Below are 17,639 nucleotides of genomic sequence, written 5' to 3'. Positions count from 1 at the left end.
TTCAAGCTGACTTTTTTATATTTAGATCCTTATCATTTTGTTAAATTCATAGGGTGCAGTTTCTTAGGCTTGAAATGAATACCATGTACCGGAATAATTTTATAAATGTACAGAATTAATTATGTGTCAAAATAAACAGATAATTATTATTAAATGGGGAAACTTTAGTCTTTAATTGGTATTTTGTTATGTTTATTGTATCCTTAAATGGCTATAATTTCGGTTCCCATTTCAGGTATCCCGCGGTAGCTGCAAAATGCGTATTTTACAAGTTAATGTGTTTTACGACAGCTGTGAAATTGAGTAGGGTGACACAGGGTAAATTTCCACAGTAAGGAAGTCATTTAAAGCCTTTATATACATAAAGCTTTATTTTCCATGTGGCATTTACCTTGTAATTTTCCTTATTAATGATGTTATTTACGATCGTTCTATCATTCATGGCATTTATGTTGTAACAGATACAGGTTTTAGGTTTATAGGAGAATGTATTTTCATTAATGTGTTCTTTCATCAAATCTCGTTCACTGCGAAAATATTTCAAAATTCCATTCGATTAAAATGTGATTGAGCATAAAATAATTTCATCCCTCATTTCAGTATAAACACTTCATGTATAAAAATATAATACTCAAACTTTACATTCGTGTTATTATTATAATTTCAAGATTTATGTTCATTTAACAAAGTTTGAGGCTTTGTGTCCAACAATTTAGCATTTTTATCATTGTTAATTTAACATTATCGTATGTGAAAAAGCAACGGTCGCAACTTTTCCGAACCAAAATGTTTTGAAGCATTGTTCCGTTGTCTAAATTTAATACACAGTTTTATATCATTGCAGACTTAAGTTTAAGCACTGGTGAGAAAAGACCGTAAAATGAAATAACAAGCCGAAACACAAACAACATTAAGCAATTGTGAACAAAGTTTGCAAGAGGAAAAAAAAAGGTTACACAAGAATTGTTTAATATTCTAGAAAATATTGATTTTAAAATATTTCGGTTAATGTTATGAAGTTTTTTTAAAGCCTCATTTTCTTTTGTTACTTTGTATGTATGATTTTAGTTACTGTATGTTCTGTGTTGTGTATGTCTGTTTTCCATGTCTGGTCTTTGTCCCTGGATTACATTCTTTTGATTACCGCTATAACCTTGGTTCCCTTGATTACTCTTTTTAACCAAATATAAAAAGTTTTTGTTCTTGCTTAGGGACTTCAATCCTAAAATAACTGTTATTCCACAGACAAAACACTTGTCCTCATCGCTAACGTTATGTTTGGTCCGCTGTCTCAGTCTTGCTTATATAAGCTTTAATTTGCTAGTAATTTGATTTTTTTTTCACCTTAGTTATATTTAATAATTTGATGTCCGTTATGTGTACTTCACTTGGTATCATTTTTTTCTAGCATACAAGACAGAGAGCGAAGACATATGCCACATAGTTAGTTTTTGAGCATTCAAAACCACCTCAACGCATTTCAGTGGTTCGAATGACCGAAATGGAAAAGTAACTTGTAACTAATAACATCTGTCAGCTGCATTTAAATGAAGATTTATTGGCTACATTATAATTTCAACCTCCGAATTACTGATGTCATTATATTTAAAGCTTCATTTACGGCCACAATTGATTGATTGTTGGAGTCTAATTGTTTCGTTTTAGTAATATTAAGTCTACTAGAATACTCTAAAATCAGTACTTCTCGTGTCGAGATCACTTTGTTATTCCGAAATCGCGATATTCACGCACGGAGTGAAAACCCATCTTTAATTTTGACTAAAATGTTTGGGCGGACAAAAATAATTTGGACTATTAACAATATAATTCAAGTTAATAGTTACAAATGACTTTGAACCTATGTTTAAACTAGTGATTAATTTTACTTGGTGAAAACTGATACCAAGAGGTGTTCAATGTATGTAGATCGTAAATCAATCTAAATAGAAATTACCAAGGGGTATTTGGGGCTAACCAAATCGTCACTGGACATTTGCGGAATTCAACAAACTTTGTTTCCCCAAGGTCAATACGAATATTTCTCGGTTAAATAGCACAAAAGGGCTTAATTCAAAACTCACAGTCCCACCAACATCAGACGTTTGTTTTATACTAATATTTAGTAAAATACACAATGATTTATAAACACATTATCAGAAATAATGATATGAAAAAAAGTTACTTTGACAGTATGGTTACTTAAAATATCGAATAGCTAACTTTAAAATGCACAAATGCACCAACAGTTGATAACGCCATATATCATTAATCTGTCTCCATTTAAAAGTCCTAGACATGGTACAGATATTCTAATGTCGACAATGACCAATTGTGAATGCAATCTTAAGAAACAAAATTTGATATGATGCTTCTTTCTTCAAAATCAGCAAACCATGGAACAAAACATCATATTAAGATCGTAAATAAAATTAACAAGGTCTAATGAATGCGATTTTAATACAGGATAAAATGTGATATTAATATTTACGCACCTTTATTCGATACTATACTACCAAGTGTCCTCAATTGAACTGACGGAATTAGAATAGACATTACTTGTACATGTACATGTATTGATGTGTTAAAAAATGCAATCAATGATAAGGTTCCATATTTTTTGTAAAGATTATCTACGTGTAAATGTCAGTATTCTGTTTAGCTAACTATCGTTCTTGTTGTGTTCTAAAGAAAGACGGAACAAACAAAATATGCATATATATGTACATATATAAATGAATATCGACTACATGTTTACATCTTTTTAAGATATACCGATGGATATCAATTGCTTCCTGGGCTTTTTTCCTCTTTACTTTTATGAGAAAGAATATAGAGAAGAACTGGTTAAAAACGGCACTTGAGCAGAACTTTGACCTCAGATTCCGCTACATAGGCGACATTCGTATCCAATATTCGTTGATAAAGGACATACACTAAGATCTCTGCCTTTAATCTTAACCTTCTATAAGGGATCGACGAAGAAGTGTTAATTATAACATAACTAGAAGACAAACGCGGTTGTTTTCATTGTTCTGTCCCTGTGTATGGATTTTTTTATATCACAGCTCCGTTATGGCTCTGTCGAAGCTATAAAGATTTTATGTATCGTGCGTCAGTTCTAGCAAATAAGCTAATTTAAAAGTAATCACTTGAAATATTTTAGGGTCCACGGCATGCAATCAATGGTCGCTATATATTGTCTGGCCATCTCCACCATGGAAATATATTCGCTCACGATGGTCTATTTTCCTTCTTTCATGTGAGTGATTCAACGGGTTTTACAAGAAGATTAGATGATGCTTATTCTACCAGAGCATCTGCCTAAAATCCAATATTTCAGTCCGGATTGCTCGTTTATTTGTTAGTTTCTTTGTGTATATAACGATAATAGGTTTGATGTATGTAATATCTGTAATTCATGGTCTAGTCTAGTCTTCGTATGTGGATTATTAATGTACTGTAAATAAAGAGAATAGGTACTGTGAATGTGTCAAAGAACAACCACCCCACCTGGATGAAAATGTCAGCCCAAGGCCACACATTGGTCTTCTATGAACGACGAAGCAACCCTCACATCACAGGACATGATGCAGCTGGCCCCAAAACATCATTAAACACAAGTACAACGAATGACTTGCCCCTATATACTCAAGTGATATAACAATAAAGGTGAAAACTGTAAATTTTCCTAAACAGACTCCTTGATTTGACAATGATTGAAGAAAATTTTCAATGTAAATATATAAAAAAACTGATATATAGAAAACGTAAAAAAACTAAAAAGGAAGGGATTTTATCACAAATATTCCGAAATCTTGTTGTTACTAGTGCCCATTCATCGATTTTCAATAAGTGAAACTAAATAGACAGCAAAGCTAAGACACATAAAAGACATTTCATTCAAGAGTCAATAAAAAGTGATATGAAATTAAAAAAGTACAGTTTAGATCTAGGGACAAATAAATTTTGTTCCTAATTCCTGATACAAATTGATAGTTTTGTCACAGAAGCGCCAGAGGAAACGGTCAAAGTAACCTTCGTACGTTCACATGCTTTGAAGATTATCCGACGTGACAGGGACGGTTCGTGTGAAAGCTTTATTAATGCTACTCAATTTCTGATTTAATCTTTTTCCATCAAGGATAATTAGACGTAATTTATCATTCAGAGTTGTCTTTTTATTATACTTACTGAAAAAGGAGGTATCATTGAGAGCGGGTTACCAAAAAGGTCTCAATTGGCGTTAAATTTATACCTATTAAAATATGACAATAAAGAGATCTGAAAGATACCACACAATTTAAAAATGCATCAAATATAATTGATGCAATTACAACAAATTGTGCAATATCGTAATTGTACTAACGATTATTCCTTTGAGCTATTGAGAATAAATAAATTGTTTGTTAAGGGTTATTAAGTTTTAATTCATATACTCCCATACAGTATATCGCTATCACCCAGTGATACCACCAGTAAGACATCAAGAGCTGCAATTGTATATAAACAGATATTTTCATAAGAATTTTCATTTTATTTTAACGTTTGTCTGAATTTTCTACTTAAGGTAACTTTGATGAAAGGCATCGACGAACAGATTTTCACTTTATTATATTTAGATACAACGTTGTGTCAGTAAAGGAGAAAATGGGGTTTAGTTTTGGTCCTAAGTAGCAGGCGTAGTTTGTTAATCAGAATTTGTTTCCAATGATAGTGAAATTACTATGATTTTTCTTTTATGATAATGGTCATGCTATTCTCATTTTAAACTGGAAACTCATTGCATTGGAACTAATGTAAGCTGCATAATTTTTTTAAAATTTGTATGCAATGGCCATAATGAGCGTCTTATGTGGTCTCTTATTGCTTTCCGGTTTTCACCCTGATATTTCCATTTGTTATACGGACTTTCCTTTTTATACTATTTTTAAGTACTGCCTGTATTTCATCAGTTCAGTAATTTTGTTATTACCTTATATCATATATTTAGATCAAACTATATCTTTTTGTATATGCATTATAAGTGTTTGTTTCAACCCTATATCGTTTACCCTATATAACACCTCTAGGCTTATATCACATACCCTATATAACACCTCTAGACTTATATCACATACCCTATATAACACCTCCAGACTTATATCACATACCTTATATCACACCTCTAGACTTATATCACATACCCTATATAACACCTCTAGGCTTATATCACATACCCTATATCACACCTCCAGACTTATATCACATACCCTATATCATACCTCTAGACTTATATCACATACCCTATATAACACCTCTAGGCTTATATCACATACCCTATATCATACCTCTAGACTTATATCACATACCCTATATAACACCTCTAGACTTATATCACATACCCTATATCATACCTCTAGACTTATATCACACACCCTATATAACACCTCTAGACTTATATCACATACCCTATATAACACCTCCAGACTTATATCACATACCCTATATAACACCTCTAGACTTATATCACATACCCTATATCATACCTCTAGGCTTATATCACATACCCTATATAACACCTCCAGACTTATATCACATACCCTATAGAACACCTCTAGGCTTATATCACATACCCTATATCATACCTCTAGACTTATATCACATACCCTATATAACACCTCTAGACTTATATCACATACCCTATATTATACCTCTAGGCTTATATCACATACCCTATATAACACCTCTAGGCTTATATCACATACCCTATATAACACCTCTAGGCTTATATCACATACCCTATATCATACCTCTAGACTTATATCACATACCCTATATCACACCTCTAGACTTATATCACACACCCTATATAACACCTCTAGACTTATATCACACACCCTATATAACACCTCTAGACTTATATCACATACCCTATATAACACCTCTAGACTTATATCACATACCCTATATAACACCTCCAGACTTATATCACATACCCTATATAACACCTCTAGACTTATATCACATACCCTATATTATACCTCTAGACTTATATCACATACCCTATATAACACCTCTAGGCTTATATCACATACCCTATATAACACCTCTAGTCTTATATCACATACCCTATATAACACCTCTAGACTTATATCACATACCCTATATAACACCTCTAGACTTATATCACATACCCTATATAACACCTCTAGACTTATATCACATACCCTATATAACACCTCTAGACTTATATCACATACCCTATATAACACCTCTAGACTTATATCACATACCCTATATCAAACCCTAGACCTATATTGCATATCACATATCGCACCTCTTCATATACTATACTTAGAATATAGTTGAAATATACGATATAATGAAAATGGCATGTCAAATTCTGTATTACATGGGGTATGCATGAACCATCGACCTTTATCACTCCGCGGGCCGGTGGTCCTTGGGGTGATATTGGAATCTCGGGTTGATACCGCATATAATACCGATTTTGACATGTAATATTCAGTATTAATTGAATGAATATGTACAATGGACAGTATATAGTAGTATATTATATGTGTTAATGTATATTTAGATGGTACTATGAACAGTGGATATTTTCGCGGTTTTTCAAAACATCTAAATTTGTTGATATTTATTTTATATATTAGAGTGTCAAAGAGTTAAATTTGAAAGTTTGCAGGAACTTCGAAAATAGGTACTTAACAAATTTTAGTTTCTTCGCAGATTGGAGTGTTGAGGCAATTGCATGAGAGTATTGCAATTATATCTGATTAGCACAGTAAAGACTCAATGTTTATAAGTAATTGCTTCAAAAGTTAAAACATTCTTTTTTTTTAATTCTTTCTGAATCAAGGTTCATAGAGAATATCACAAACCTTATCAAATACGTTCCCTATGAGGTTGGCATACTTTAATTATTTACATTTCGCACACTTTGAAGTGCAACTTTACATAAATGATTAGTTCAATTAATCTCTTAGTGAAATGGACTTGAAAGCAACAGTTCCATTCATCTATTAGTTAGTCTCAAATAGTGTAAGCATTCAATGTTCTTAAAATGTTTACAATTGCATTATTCTAATTTTATTAAAATGTAAAGGACCTAAACTTAAAGTATTAACCTTTCATTTATTTGGTTTTGTAATTAGATTATACGTTTGACAAATATTACCTTTGTGATTTTAACTGGAGCGTTTTCTCTCTTTCACCTTCTAGACAAAATGTATTATTTCTGTGTCCTTTGCCCATAAATGAGAAGAAAATGTCCTTAAAAAACAATTTGTTGTCTAGAAGTAAATGATAAATGGAAATTGAAAATATGTTTTTTGAGAAATACTTTGTTCAACGACCTTTGTATAGAAAAGCATACAAAGCTTCCATACAACATGATAAACATGATACAATTCATAATGCGATGATCATTTTTCAAGTACTTGAAGTAACTATTTTTAAGGGGTTTTTTTTGGTAATTTGTCCAGGTCTTACAATCTTAGTGAGTGTTATTCTTTTATTTGTGGGTTACATTTTTTTTTGCACACAAAGACAAAAATTTCTAGTAACTTTATAACAAATTCTTGCTCTTCACGTAGGTCGAGCAAAAACTTTGTTCGACTTCTCAAATACAACTTGACTTAGTTTGTTTAAACTTGGCAGGCATGCTGTTTGGTTGCCCCTCTACAAACAACTGATTTTTAACGGTCTGTTTGGCTGCCAGACGCCTAAGTACCTTCTTATTGACCAAATTCTAAGTATAAATTTCTTTAAAAAAATAATTTTGGAAATCATTCAAACATTGATAGGGTTGTTGACAGCAATTATTAGTTCTTTTGCAAAATTAACTTTTTATTCATAAAACTTTTGCGGGTGTTTTGGCTGTTTAAAGTTGCTATTACTCTTTGTGCATACACATTAGTGGAAACTTAACCTTTTCCCGATTTTCCTTACATCTAGGTTTTATCAATGAGCATCGCCCAGTCTCCAAGAGAACCTCTGGTTTATCTCGACTTTGTTTCTTTGTTTTCCGTGAAATTAATAATGACACTTTGACTGCTTTCTGTTTGCATATTACTTTATGCGGAAATCAAAGAATGTAATCCAGAGACAAAACAAGATATGAAAACAGACACACACAACAAATAACCAAATTAATACATACAAAGTAACAAAAGTAAATGAGCAACATGAACTCCACTAAAAACTGGGAGTTGCTAAAAAAAGTCAAGACCGGGGTAGAGGAAAGAGGAAAGGAAATACGACACGTTGAATAAATCAGTTTTCATGGTCAGATGGATCCACGAGTTCATGATGACTCAATCTTGTAGCAACATGATCCTGTTCCAGTAGCCTAATTATAAGTTGCGCGATACAAAAAGTCTCCGTAGTTATGGCAAGTTCTTGCATAACGTATGAGTTGTGATATAAAAACTCCATAGAGGAATGTATGACAAAATGCCATTTTATTTCATTACCTTCATTACCCAGGTCTTGACTTTTTTATGAGCAACTCCCAGTTTTTAGTTGAGTCCGAGTTGCTCATCGTTGATAACAAGAAAAGAATTGAGTATGAGATAATTCATAGTATATTTTCATTGTTCAATTTACAAAAAAACATAAATCTCAAAGAAATAAATTATCAGTATTTATTATATATAGGAACAATCTTATCTTTATTTCGGTTGTCGACAGTAGTTCGTTACTACCCTCTACAGAAGACCCGTATTGGAAAGTATTGGAAGTACATAGTAATAAGAATTTTATGTTGTCTAATTATGATTACTAATTTAATATCTATATCTTTTAATGGTTAACAGAACCAGCTAGTTATTACACCAAGAAAAGAATGATGTCGTAAATTATCGGAAGCAGCAGCCTGTAAGTCTGTTAATGTTTTGAAACTTACATTCCATATATAATAGTTACCAATTTCTGTTTTTTTTTTGGGTTTTTTTTTTTGTTTTGTTTGTTTGTTCGTTTGTTTGTTTGGGTTTTTTTTTGGGGGGGGGCAATGAAAAACAATCCGGTATATGGTTCAATATATCAGAATCGTTTTTTTGCATTTACATAATTATTATTCGTGCCGAGATAATTTTTCTATTCCTGTCAAAATATTGAGAGAAAAAGTGAAGACTAACACCAAGCAACTATCTCATAACCACCACCTACTTTTGACAATGAGCCGCTAGATTAAGTAGAAAATTTTACATATCTGCTAAGAACTATAAGCATAAAAAAAATAATTTCCAAAGATATCGGAAACTCCCAAAGGTAAATATACCATTGCACCAACTGAACCAAATATAGAAGAGCAGTAATATGAGCCTGAAGAAAAAAGTTAATGTCTTATTCATTCTCCTCTATGGATCTGAATGCTGGAATAACACCAAAATGATAGTCAGAAACGGTCGTGGTCTCAGGGTGAATACCTGAGGAATTCATGAATAATCCTGTTGGCCAAGGAAAACCTCCTATCTGTCTTTGTATAAAAAAAACTGATCGAACTAGCATCTTGTACCAGATTCAAAGAATGATCAAGATGGTTCCGGAATGTGAGTAGAAGAGACCCAAACAACATTACACAATTCATGCAAAATGGTCATCATCTGATTGTAAGCAAAATAAAATCTGGACAAGAACCATGACAGGTGAGTTCAGAAGTATCGGAAAGACCTATGGTGAAACTGAGAAAATCGCCGAAGACTGAGATGCTTGGAGTTTCCTTGCTACAGCATAAGAATCTCTAGTCGCGAAGACGATAAGTATTTAACATGCGGAATCTATAAAAAATGCATTTTGTGGAAAAGTGAACATTATTTACTAGAGTCGACAGAAAAAAAACAATGTAGCTATAACTCCTTGGTGACAATGGTAGGCGCTTTCTAGGCTGAAGTGTCCCTTTTAAAAGTCGTCATAATTTTTTTTTAAATGTCTACGAATTAAGTACGTCCAAATCCGTTCTGAACACATATTTTTCATAAAAGTTTCAATTTTCAGTTTTCTGTCAGCGATTGCATAAACATGTCGTTAAGATGAACAGCCGCTAACTCTACCTGAGCTCCTCATATAACCTCCAGTTATTATTTTGTAATTAATTACTATTTTATGTCAGAATTGCTAATTACTGTATGTGTGTTTATATCTCAATCTTCTTTTCTTCTGTAATTAGCTAAGCCGTCTAGGTCGAAAGCAGAAATTCAGACACCATTAATTTGAGTCGTGACAAATGAAAGTGCGTACTAATATATTGAAGATGTACATCAATTGTAAACGCGTTCGTCACAGTATCAGTAGTTTGCCCAAATTTTTTTGCGATGCTTTTATTCAAATGTTTGCTCGTTTGTGTCATCGTTAACTGATAATTTTATCCTGGGTTGCAACATATTGAGGAGTTAATCTTCTCTTTTGTGCGTTTTTATGATTCAGTTTTTCCAAACAATCATGTTAAACTTATCTGTCACAGATTTTATACAATGTTTGCCTTGCATGAAACTCATTTCCATGGACGCAAATCAAAAATAATTTTGTTCATTAAAGAATGCATTATATGACAAAACATTTATTATAATATACAAAATAAGTTTTAATTTGATACAGTCATACATCTAAATCACTTCCCGAGTCCGATTCGTCTAAAGGTTCTGTTTCCCGCGATTCTAGGCTTCTAGCTAACGATCTGGTCATTTCATCCTCAGCTTTTATTCGTTTGTGTTTAGTTCGTCTATTCTGAAACCAAACCTTGACCTGTAAAACAAAATAATGACACAATTAGAGTCAATTTACACTTTAATTATAGTTGACTTATTGATAAATCATAAAAAATAAAAATTAAGTAGTTAATTGTTGATAAATGATCATAATCAGTTGATGTAACAGTCATTAACTGGTACTCAATATCAAAAAGTTGTAATGAACAATAACACGCTATCTGATAACAGAGTCTATTCAATACGGTTCATTTTAACTCATTGTTCAACACATAAATGGAGTCTTTGTTTAATCTTAAATGAAAATTGTCATAATTATGTCAAAATAATAATCTATTGATTTCTTACACAAGTTTATTCGCATGCTTAATGAAAAAACTAAGTGTTGATGGATTAAATTTGATTATTTTTCAAAAAATGGTACATGTAAAAACAATTATTACGTATGTAAGAAAACGATTTTTCTGGAAGCATATGGGTTCATGTTTATAAACAAACAAATATGATTTAATATAACGTTGAAATCGAAGACAATAACTTTGTTTTGCAGAAAACACCTTTTTACATGAATAAAAAAGAAAGTTTGATATGCCGATATGTAATATAATTTAAGAACATCGGCATTGACTGATTTTCTACTGGGATTCTGTAGAATAGTATAAATCCGGAGTATATCTAACGTAATTATGAACATTTGGGTAATGCAATTGACATTAGTTCCCATATTCAACTTAGTTAACGGATTTGAAGAAATAACGAAACCATAGCATGCGAATGTAGTTAAAATTTCATTATGTAAAATAGTATTGACTAATACAATATTTGTTACTATCATCATTGGCATGTATTGTCTCGTTGTATATCGGTCCACATTAAGAGATTATAAATATTAAGCGATAGACACAAATGCAAATGAAATAATTTGCAATTGGGTGGTTAGTCGTAGATAAAATTTACACTCTGAACGTTCGGTAAGCGATCATATATAATCTCTATTGTTACACGAAATAGTATATGTTATTAACCAACTCCATGTCGAAATGAGAATAATGCAGAACCTCATTAGTATTGTTAATGACGCCTAAATTAAGTTTATCTGATCCGATCTTGTCGAGATATCATGCCAGATTTTGACTTTAGACAAAAACTGAGTGACAGGGTTTTTATTGTTAAAGGGGGTTATTCTCATGCTTATATGGCTACGAACAACTATTAACAAAACCCTTTTACACACCATAAATCATTCAAGATGGCAAACAGTTGCATTTAGTTATCCTCAAAAGTACAAATAATTCAAGGTTATCTCGTTTGCTACGCGTAAACGACAAAATATTTTGTCTTTTTGTCTGTATGAAATATAGAAAATGAGTTCCAATATTCACCCTTAATTTGAATTCTTCAAAACTGAGTTCGGAGCAGCTCTATAGCCACCAAAAAGTTTTCAAATCAGCATTAAAATTTTGTACTGACAACTAAAATGCACAATACTTAGTAAAAGATAAATGTAGATACCATAATGTTTACGTTTAAGGACCCAGGCCTCTGTGTCTTACTGCAGGGAAGTGTACAGAGTAGATAAACGGTTCGAAATAAGATATAAAAAAGGTTGTGAATTAAATTGTATGGAATCATGGACGAAAAGAATATATTTGAACAATTACATTAAAAAAAAACATTAGAAATGGAAATTTTCTGTAAAAAACACTCTGTTTTTGGGCAATAGTGTGTTTTTGTTATTTTTGTTAATTGTATTTTTTATAATTTTTCAGTATGTTTCATTTTTGTAATGCGAATGGTACAATTAATTGCAAAGCAGATTTTCCTTTTATAAATGCTTACGCTTTTTCAAGTTGTATTTATATGTTTTTACATGTAACAACTTATCAAGAAACATAGAATGATAACAAAGCTTATCTGTCGATGACATGAAATGTCAAATTACTAATTACAAGACCACCAGAAATTTTAGCTCCTTGATATATATCAATTTCATAGTGCAATTATGAAATGCGCTAATGACTGTTTTATCGTGATACTGATCTCTAATACACAGTATGTTTTACTACGCTGCATTAGTTAATAATAACATATGAGGTATTTTATATCGAATGCACAGCATAAAATTGGCTGCATTAGAAAATAGTTCATAGGTTAATTATCTGCCGATTTATATTTTTTTTGTTCTGTATGAATTTGTTTGAATACTAATTAATCATGGAATAACGAAGCCACATGCAGCGATGACATTTGTGAGAATATGACTTAAAGTCAATTATGAAAATTGTGATAATAGGAAATCATTTGAAAGGAAATCCATCTTTTAGATCTGTTAATGAAAGAAAACCGAATTCTTGGTAAATGATGATGCACTTTGAACTGGACACCTAACCTGATACGTTAAATCTTTTTTTCAAATCAGATGATCTTGTGTGTGTGCATACTAATAAGCTTATAATGATAAATAATAAAATAATAATAAAATTTGACAACATATACCACATAAGCATTAGCTCTTAGTAAAACTCAATGATTAAGATTTAATGTTTAGGTAAATTTGATGAGCTGTCTTTCATAAGCAATTACTGTTTGTAATTATTAGTAGTAATCGAGATTCATTATACATTTTTCCTTACATTAAATATGTACGTTTTTTTAACTGTTTTTGACGTAGGTAATTACTATTGAATTAACCTAAATAATTAGGATTCATTTACGATTTACCTGTGTTTCTGTTAGAGCTAATCCAGCAGCCAATTCCTTTCTTTCTTGTCCAACGACATAATGATTTTTCTCAAAGGCATGTTCTAGACGTAAAAGTTGAGATGGCGAAAATGCAGTCCTCACACGTTTTGGTTTCCGTAAATGTGAAAAAAGGTATTCTGGATTTGCTCCTTTAAACGAGAAATTAAGACATTTATTTACGATTAAACAAACCTTATTTCCTTACTTTTTGTATTTTGTTTGTAATCTTCATCTGAGTATAATGTCTCATGTAATTACCGTACACTAACATTCTTGTAGAAAACATTCTTACCCTAACATGCTCTTATACGCACGATTATATTATTAATTATTGTGAAATATATTCAATATATTTTTTTTTGAAAATGTTTAGTTACATATTTGTTTATTATAATAAAATCATTTTGCTGTGCTTTTTTATTTTAATAAATTTCGCATTTTGTTGAAATATTTTCAAATTTGAAGCTTCAGTCATTGAAAAAGGAATAAAATATCCTGTTTCAATGATTTAAATTAAGTTTTGTTATATATTTATTATGATAATATATGCAATTGATACGTATAAAAAATTTTATGGATTCAGAAATTAATTATTTATTTATATGTTATTAAAATACTGAGAAACAGAAAAAAATGTCATATTTCTTTGAAATTTGTAAGCATCATAGTATTACCTGTGTGCACTCCAACATTTACAAGACATTAGCGTGTTAGTAGCAGGCCAAACTTGAATTAATATTTTTTCCTCAAAAATGCATTGTGTAACAATTAAGACTAAGGACAATTAGTGATGAATGTAGTAAATCACTTCTAAATAAAGTTATTAAGAGTTCATATCATATTTTACAGCATGGAAAATACTTGCCACTTCTTAAATGATTTCTAGAATTTAAGCCTCCGTGAACTTGATACGGTAGATGGAAAGAACTTGTCCCGTCAACAGGAATTGAACTCCACAAGTTTCTATAATCGTTATGTGTCCGGGATATGTATTCTTGAGACAGAATTCGTCCGTAATGCGCAAAATGAAGTTTTTGCATGAAAGCGTCATTTGAAAATGCATCATAAGTTCCATAATGAAATCGATCTTCCGGTTTCACGATTACTGTCTGATTATGTGAACATTCATTGCAACTGTCAGAATCGCTCACACTGTCATCTTGTTTTGATTTTTTGTTTCCAGTTTCATCGTCATGAGACGATGATTGTGTTTCACCCAGTATTGATTGAATGGTAAATCCAGAGGTCTGTCGAGACGCTGAAGTGGACATTATTGTCATTTTCCTAAGAAAACCACAAACCGATAATGGACATAATATTCAGTCACCTAGAAAATCGGACCAACGCTTCGACAAGAAATAAATTTTATGATTTCTTTTATTTGGTGCAATCAATATCATTTTTATTTTGAACAAAGAAACTGATTTAATTGATAAAACTCCGCCCATAATGTCTGTGACTGACGTCTTTCGGAATGGTGTTGATGTCAGTGCAGTCACAGTGGGTCAACAACTCATTTAAATCTAATCAAACTTCAGTGGCAAAGGGCGGTCTTTAAAGGTGTTGATTTCATACTAACAACCTAATTCATAAATCAAACTGAACCTAAATCGATTCATGCATGTGATATAAACTTCGATATCTTTAGCGACTAAAGTCAGTACTTTATTCTCGTTGACAAATATAAAGCTGATCAAAACTGTAATGACGTCGTATAAGCGACGACCAAGTTAAAGTTAAATTTCATTGTAAATCCCTCCTGTTGCTTTTCTCCCTGAATAAAAAACTCCTAAAATCCAGAGACTTATCAATAATCTATAAGAACAATGCAGAAAGCTTTTTTTTTAAATGAAAATCTTTTAAATATACCTCTTTTTAACAAGACGTTTAGGTAATATCCTCTACATCAATGCATATTAGTTTGTGTATGTACCTGATAATTACATGATCTAGCTCTGGTGATGAAAGCATATAAAGGAATCATATGTTCAACATTGGAAATGTTTTTCATTATGTATTATTAATGGTCTGATTTTTAAGTCCCTCTTAAGGAGGTAGGCCTAGGGTAAGGGGCATCACTCTGGAAATCATTGATATGTTTGTATCATATTCAATTACACCGAAGCCTATCAAGCTTTCATCTGAAACAGAATAAAGTCAGTTCAAGGTACTTTGATGTTTACATGGGATTAATGTATAATGATGAATACAAACATTCAAATGATTTACAAGAGTTGTATCCCTTACCCTAGGTCTACCTCCTTAAATACATTTATATATTTGTCTCGGAGTTGGATTTTGGCGAAAAATAATAATAAACAAAGTTTAATATTTAATTTGAATGACGTTGATTGTTATACGTACAACATAAGATTATATTTGATATGAAGTGTAAAACCATTTAACAATCGTATCATAAATAAAATATATTAGTTAGAAATGATGATGTCTTTATTTTTTGAATGCTACTTTGAATATTCTTATATTGTCAAACTTTATTATATTCGTATTCAACGTTATCCTCGTCCGCGATATCTGTGGTACTTTTTATGTGAAACTAAAACTAATAAGAGAATCCATAGCCCCAGCATCGTTTTTCTTGCTTGAGGGGATTTTTACTTACCATATTTTTTGTGTGCGTGTGTGTTTTTTTGTTTTTTTTTGGGGGGGGGTTGTTTTTATTTTTTATTTTGTTTTTTTTTTTTTTTTTGGTTCTATTGAACAGATTTCATAATTTGTTCTTGGCATTGATATGTTGGGTTTCACTTATTTTCAATTTATCATGTTTAGCCAAGACTTTGACATTGTAAAAATATCTTGTTAAGTATAAAGTTCATGTCTTTTATTTTAGTTCCATTCAAAGAATAAGTTATAGTTTTGTATGTAGTTTCGATATGATGAGTCATTTATTGACTCCCATTTTCTTATCCTACCTTTGCATCTAATACATGCTCCGGATTTTAATGGGTTGATCATTTACTTTTGTTTATAAGAGCGTGTAATATTTGCATTGTCATGTTCTTTGTACAATACAATACAATTACAAAAAAGCTTTACTACTAATTAAGACGCCCAAAGTTGAGCGGAACAATCACATTTAAAATCACAATGTCCATTTGATTTTAACAAATTACAGTAAAGATAATATTTATTTTCTACGAGAATATCATAATATTGAAATACGTGATAATTCGCACATGACGCATTTATAAAATACTTCATGAAATGAGTTCAAACAGAATAATAATCCTAAATAATCTAAAATAACTTTATATGTATATCCTGTTAAAATGTTAGAATTCTTTTGATATTAGTATTAACATTTCCATTCTAATTGTCCCCTCTTTAAAAATGTCGAAATTCAATTATGTTGTTACTTACAGGATATAATTTAGTCAGAAGTAAACGCAACTGACTGTCAATGTAATTATTTGCTGTTGAGGATGTCGTGTTATCCTTGTCTAGTCGTTATCCTACGATTATGTTCTTTTTCATACTAGTTCCCTTGATTTCGCTTCTCCTACAGCTTCCAGTTGTGTAAACTTCGTAGAAGTTGAATTGTATTAGCTGTATAATTAAACTATACATCGAATGCATTGCAAGTGAAGTTAAAAATTTGTTTCGTTATTTTTTCATGTGCAAGAAGGTTTACTTATTAAAATCAATCAAGACTCATTAAGAACCTAATCATTACAAAACATAGGTTATGATACCGAATCAAGTGGATGATGCGGTTGTAGTTCCAATTCAAGATAGTTTTATCACAAAAATATATTTATATTAAATAGATGACGAAACTCGAGAACACCATGCAGTGCGTTATGCAACATTCTTTCAGTGAAGGGAAAATAAAAAAAAAGAACTTGATTTTCATTTAAGATTACATTCAAAAGTCCAACTGATTTAATAATTATCAATCTATGCACAAAAAATTTCGTTTATTTATGTCATAATCTGAGGCGTTCTAGTAGAATGAATATTTAGTTCAAATGTTTGAGAAACAGACAGGTAACACTTCATTCGGTGTATAATGGTCACAATGTCCATCCACTTGTGTTTTCATTCAGCCGTCACACTGTTCTATCCCCAACTCCTTGACCATCCAGTTAAATTTTATGACATTTTAAAAGAATTATTAGTAAGGCGAAGCTAATTTGCGCGATTTTTTTTATTGTTTCCCGTGTTATATGG

At 31.3% G+C, this 17,639-nt stretch overlaps 1 protein-coding gene across 1 annotated transcript; it reads right to left on the bottom strand.

Annotated features, from left to right (window-relative positions):
* Window positions 1-10,546: 10,546 nt before the first annotated feature.
* LOC148621709 (uncharacterized) lies at window positions 10,547-14,833 on the bottom strand. Its single transcript, XM_088576379.1, has 3 exons — window positions 14,314-14,833; window positions 13,428-13,597; window positions 10,547-10,743 (listed from the first exon to the last, which is right to left on the bottom strand). Exons 1-3 carry the CDS (start codon window positions 14,726-14,728, stop codon window positions 10,597-10,599), a joined length of 732 nt encoding a protein of 243 aa, XP_088432505.1. The 5' UTR covers window positions 14,729-14,833; the 3' UTR covers window positions 10,547-10,596.
* Between the last annotated feature and the right edge of the window lie 2,806 nt (window positions 14,834-17,639).

The sequence above is a fragment of the Perna viridis genome, chromosome 3 (assembly GCF_037379345.1).
Source record: "Perna viridis isolate PV_CMFRI_1.1 ecotype Kerala chromosome 3, ASM3737934v1, whole genome shotgun sequence".
NCBI classification, from domain to species: domain Eukaryota; kingdom Metazoa; phylum Mollusca; class Bivalvia; order Mytilida; family Mytilidae; genus Perna; species Perna viridis.
Note: the sequence above shows the minus strand (reverse complement) of the source record. Positions and strands in the feature narration are given on the sequence as shown.

Coding starts and splice junctions, on each gene's coding strand:
- LOC148621709 (XM_088576379.1), bottom strand. CDS start 14,728: ATGACAATAATGTCCACTTCAGCGTCTCGACAGACCTCTGGATTTACC. Junction 13,598..14,313: donor TAGAAATCATTTAAGAAGTG/GCAAGTATTTTC, acceptor TCTCGTTTAAAG/GAGCAAATCCAGAATACCTT. Junction 10,744..13,427: donor TAGCTCTAACAGAAACACAG/GTAAATCGTAAA, acceptor TTTGTTTTACAG/GTCAAGGTTTGGTTTCAGAA.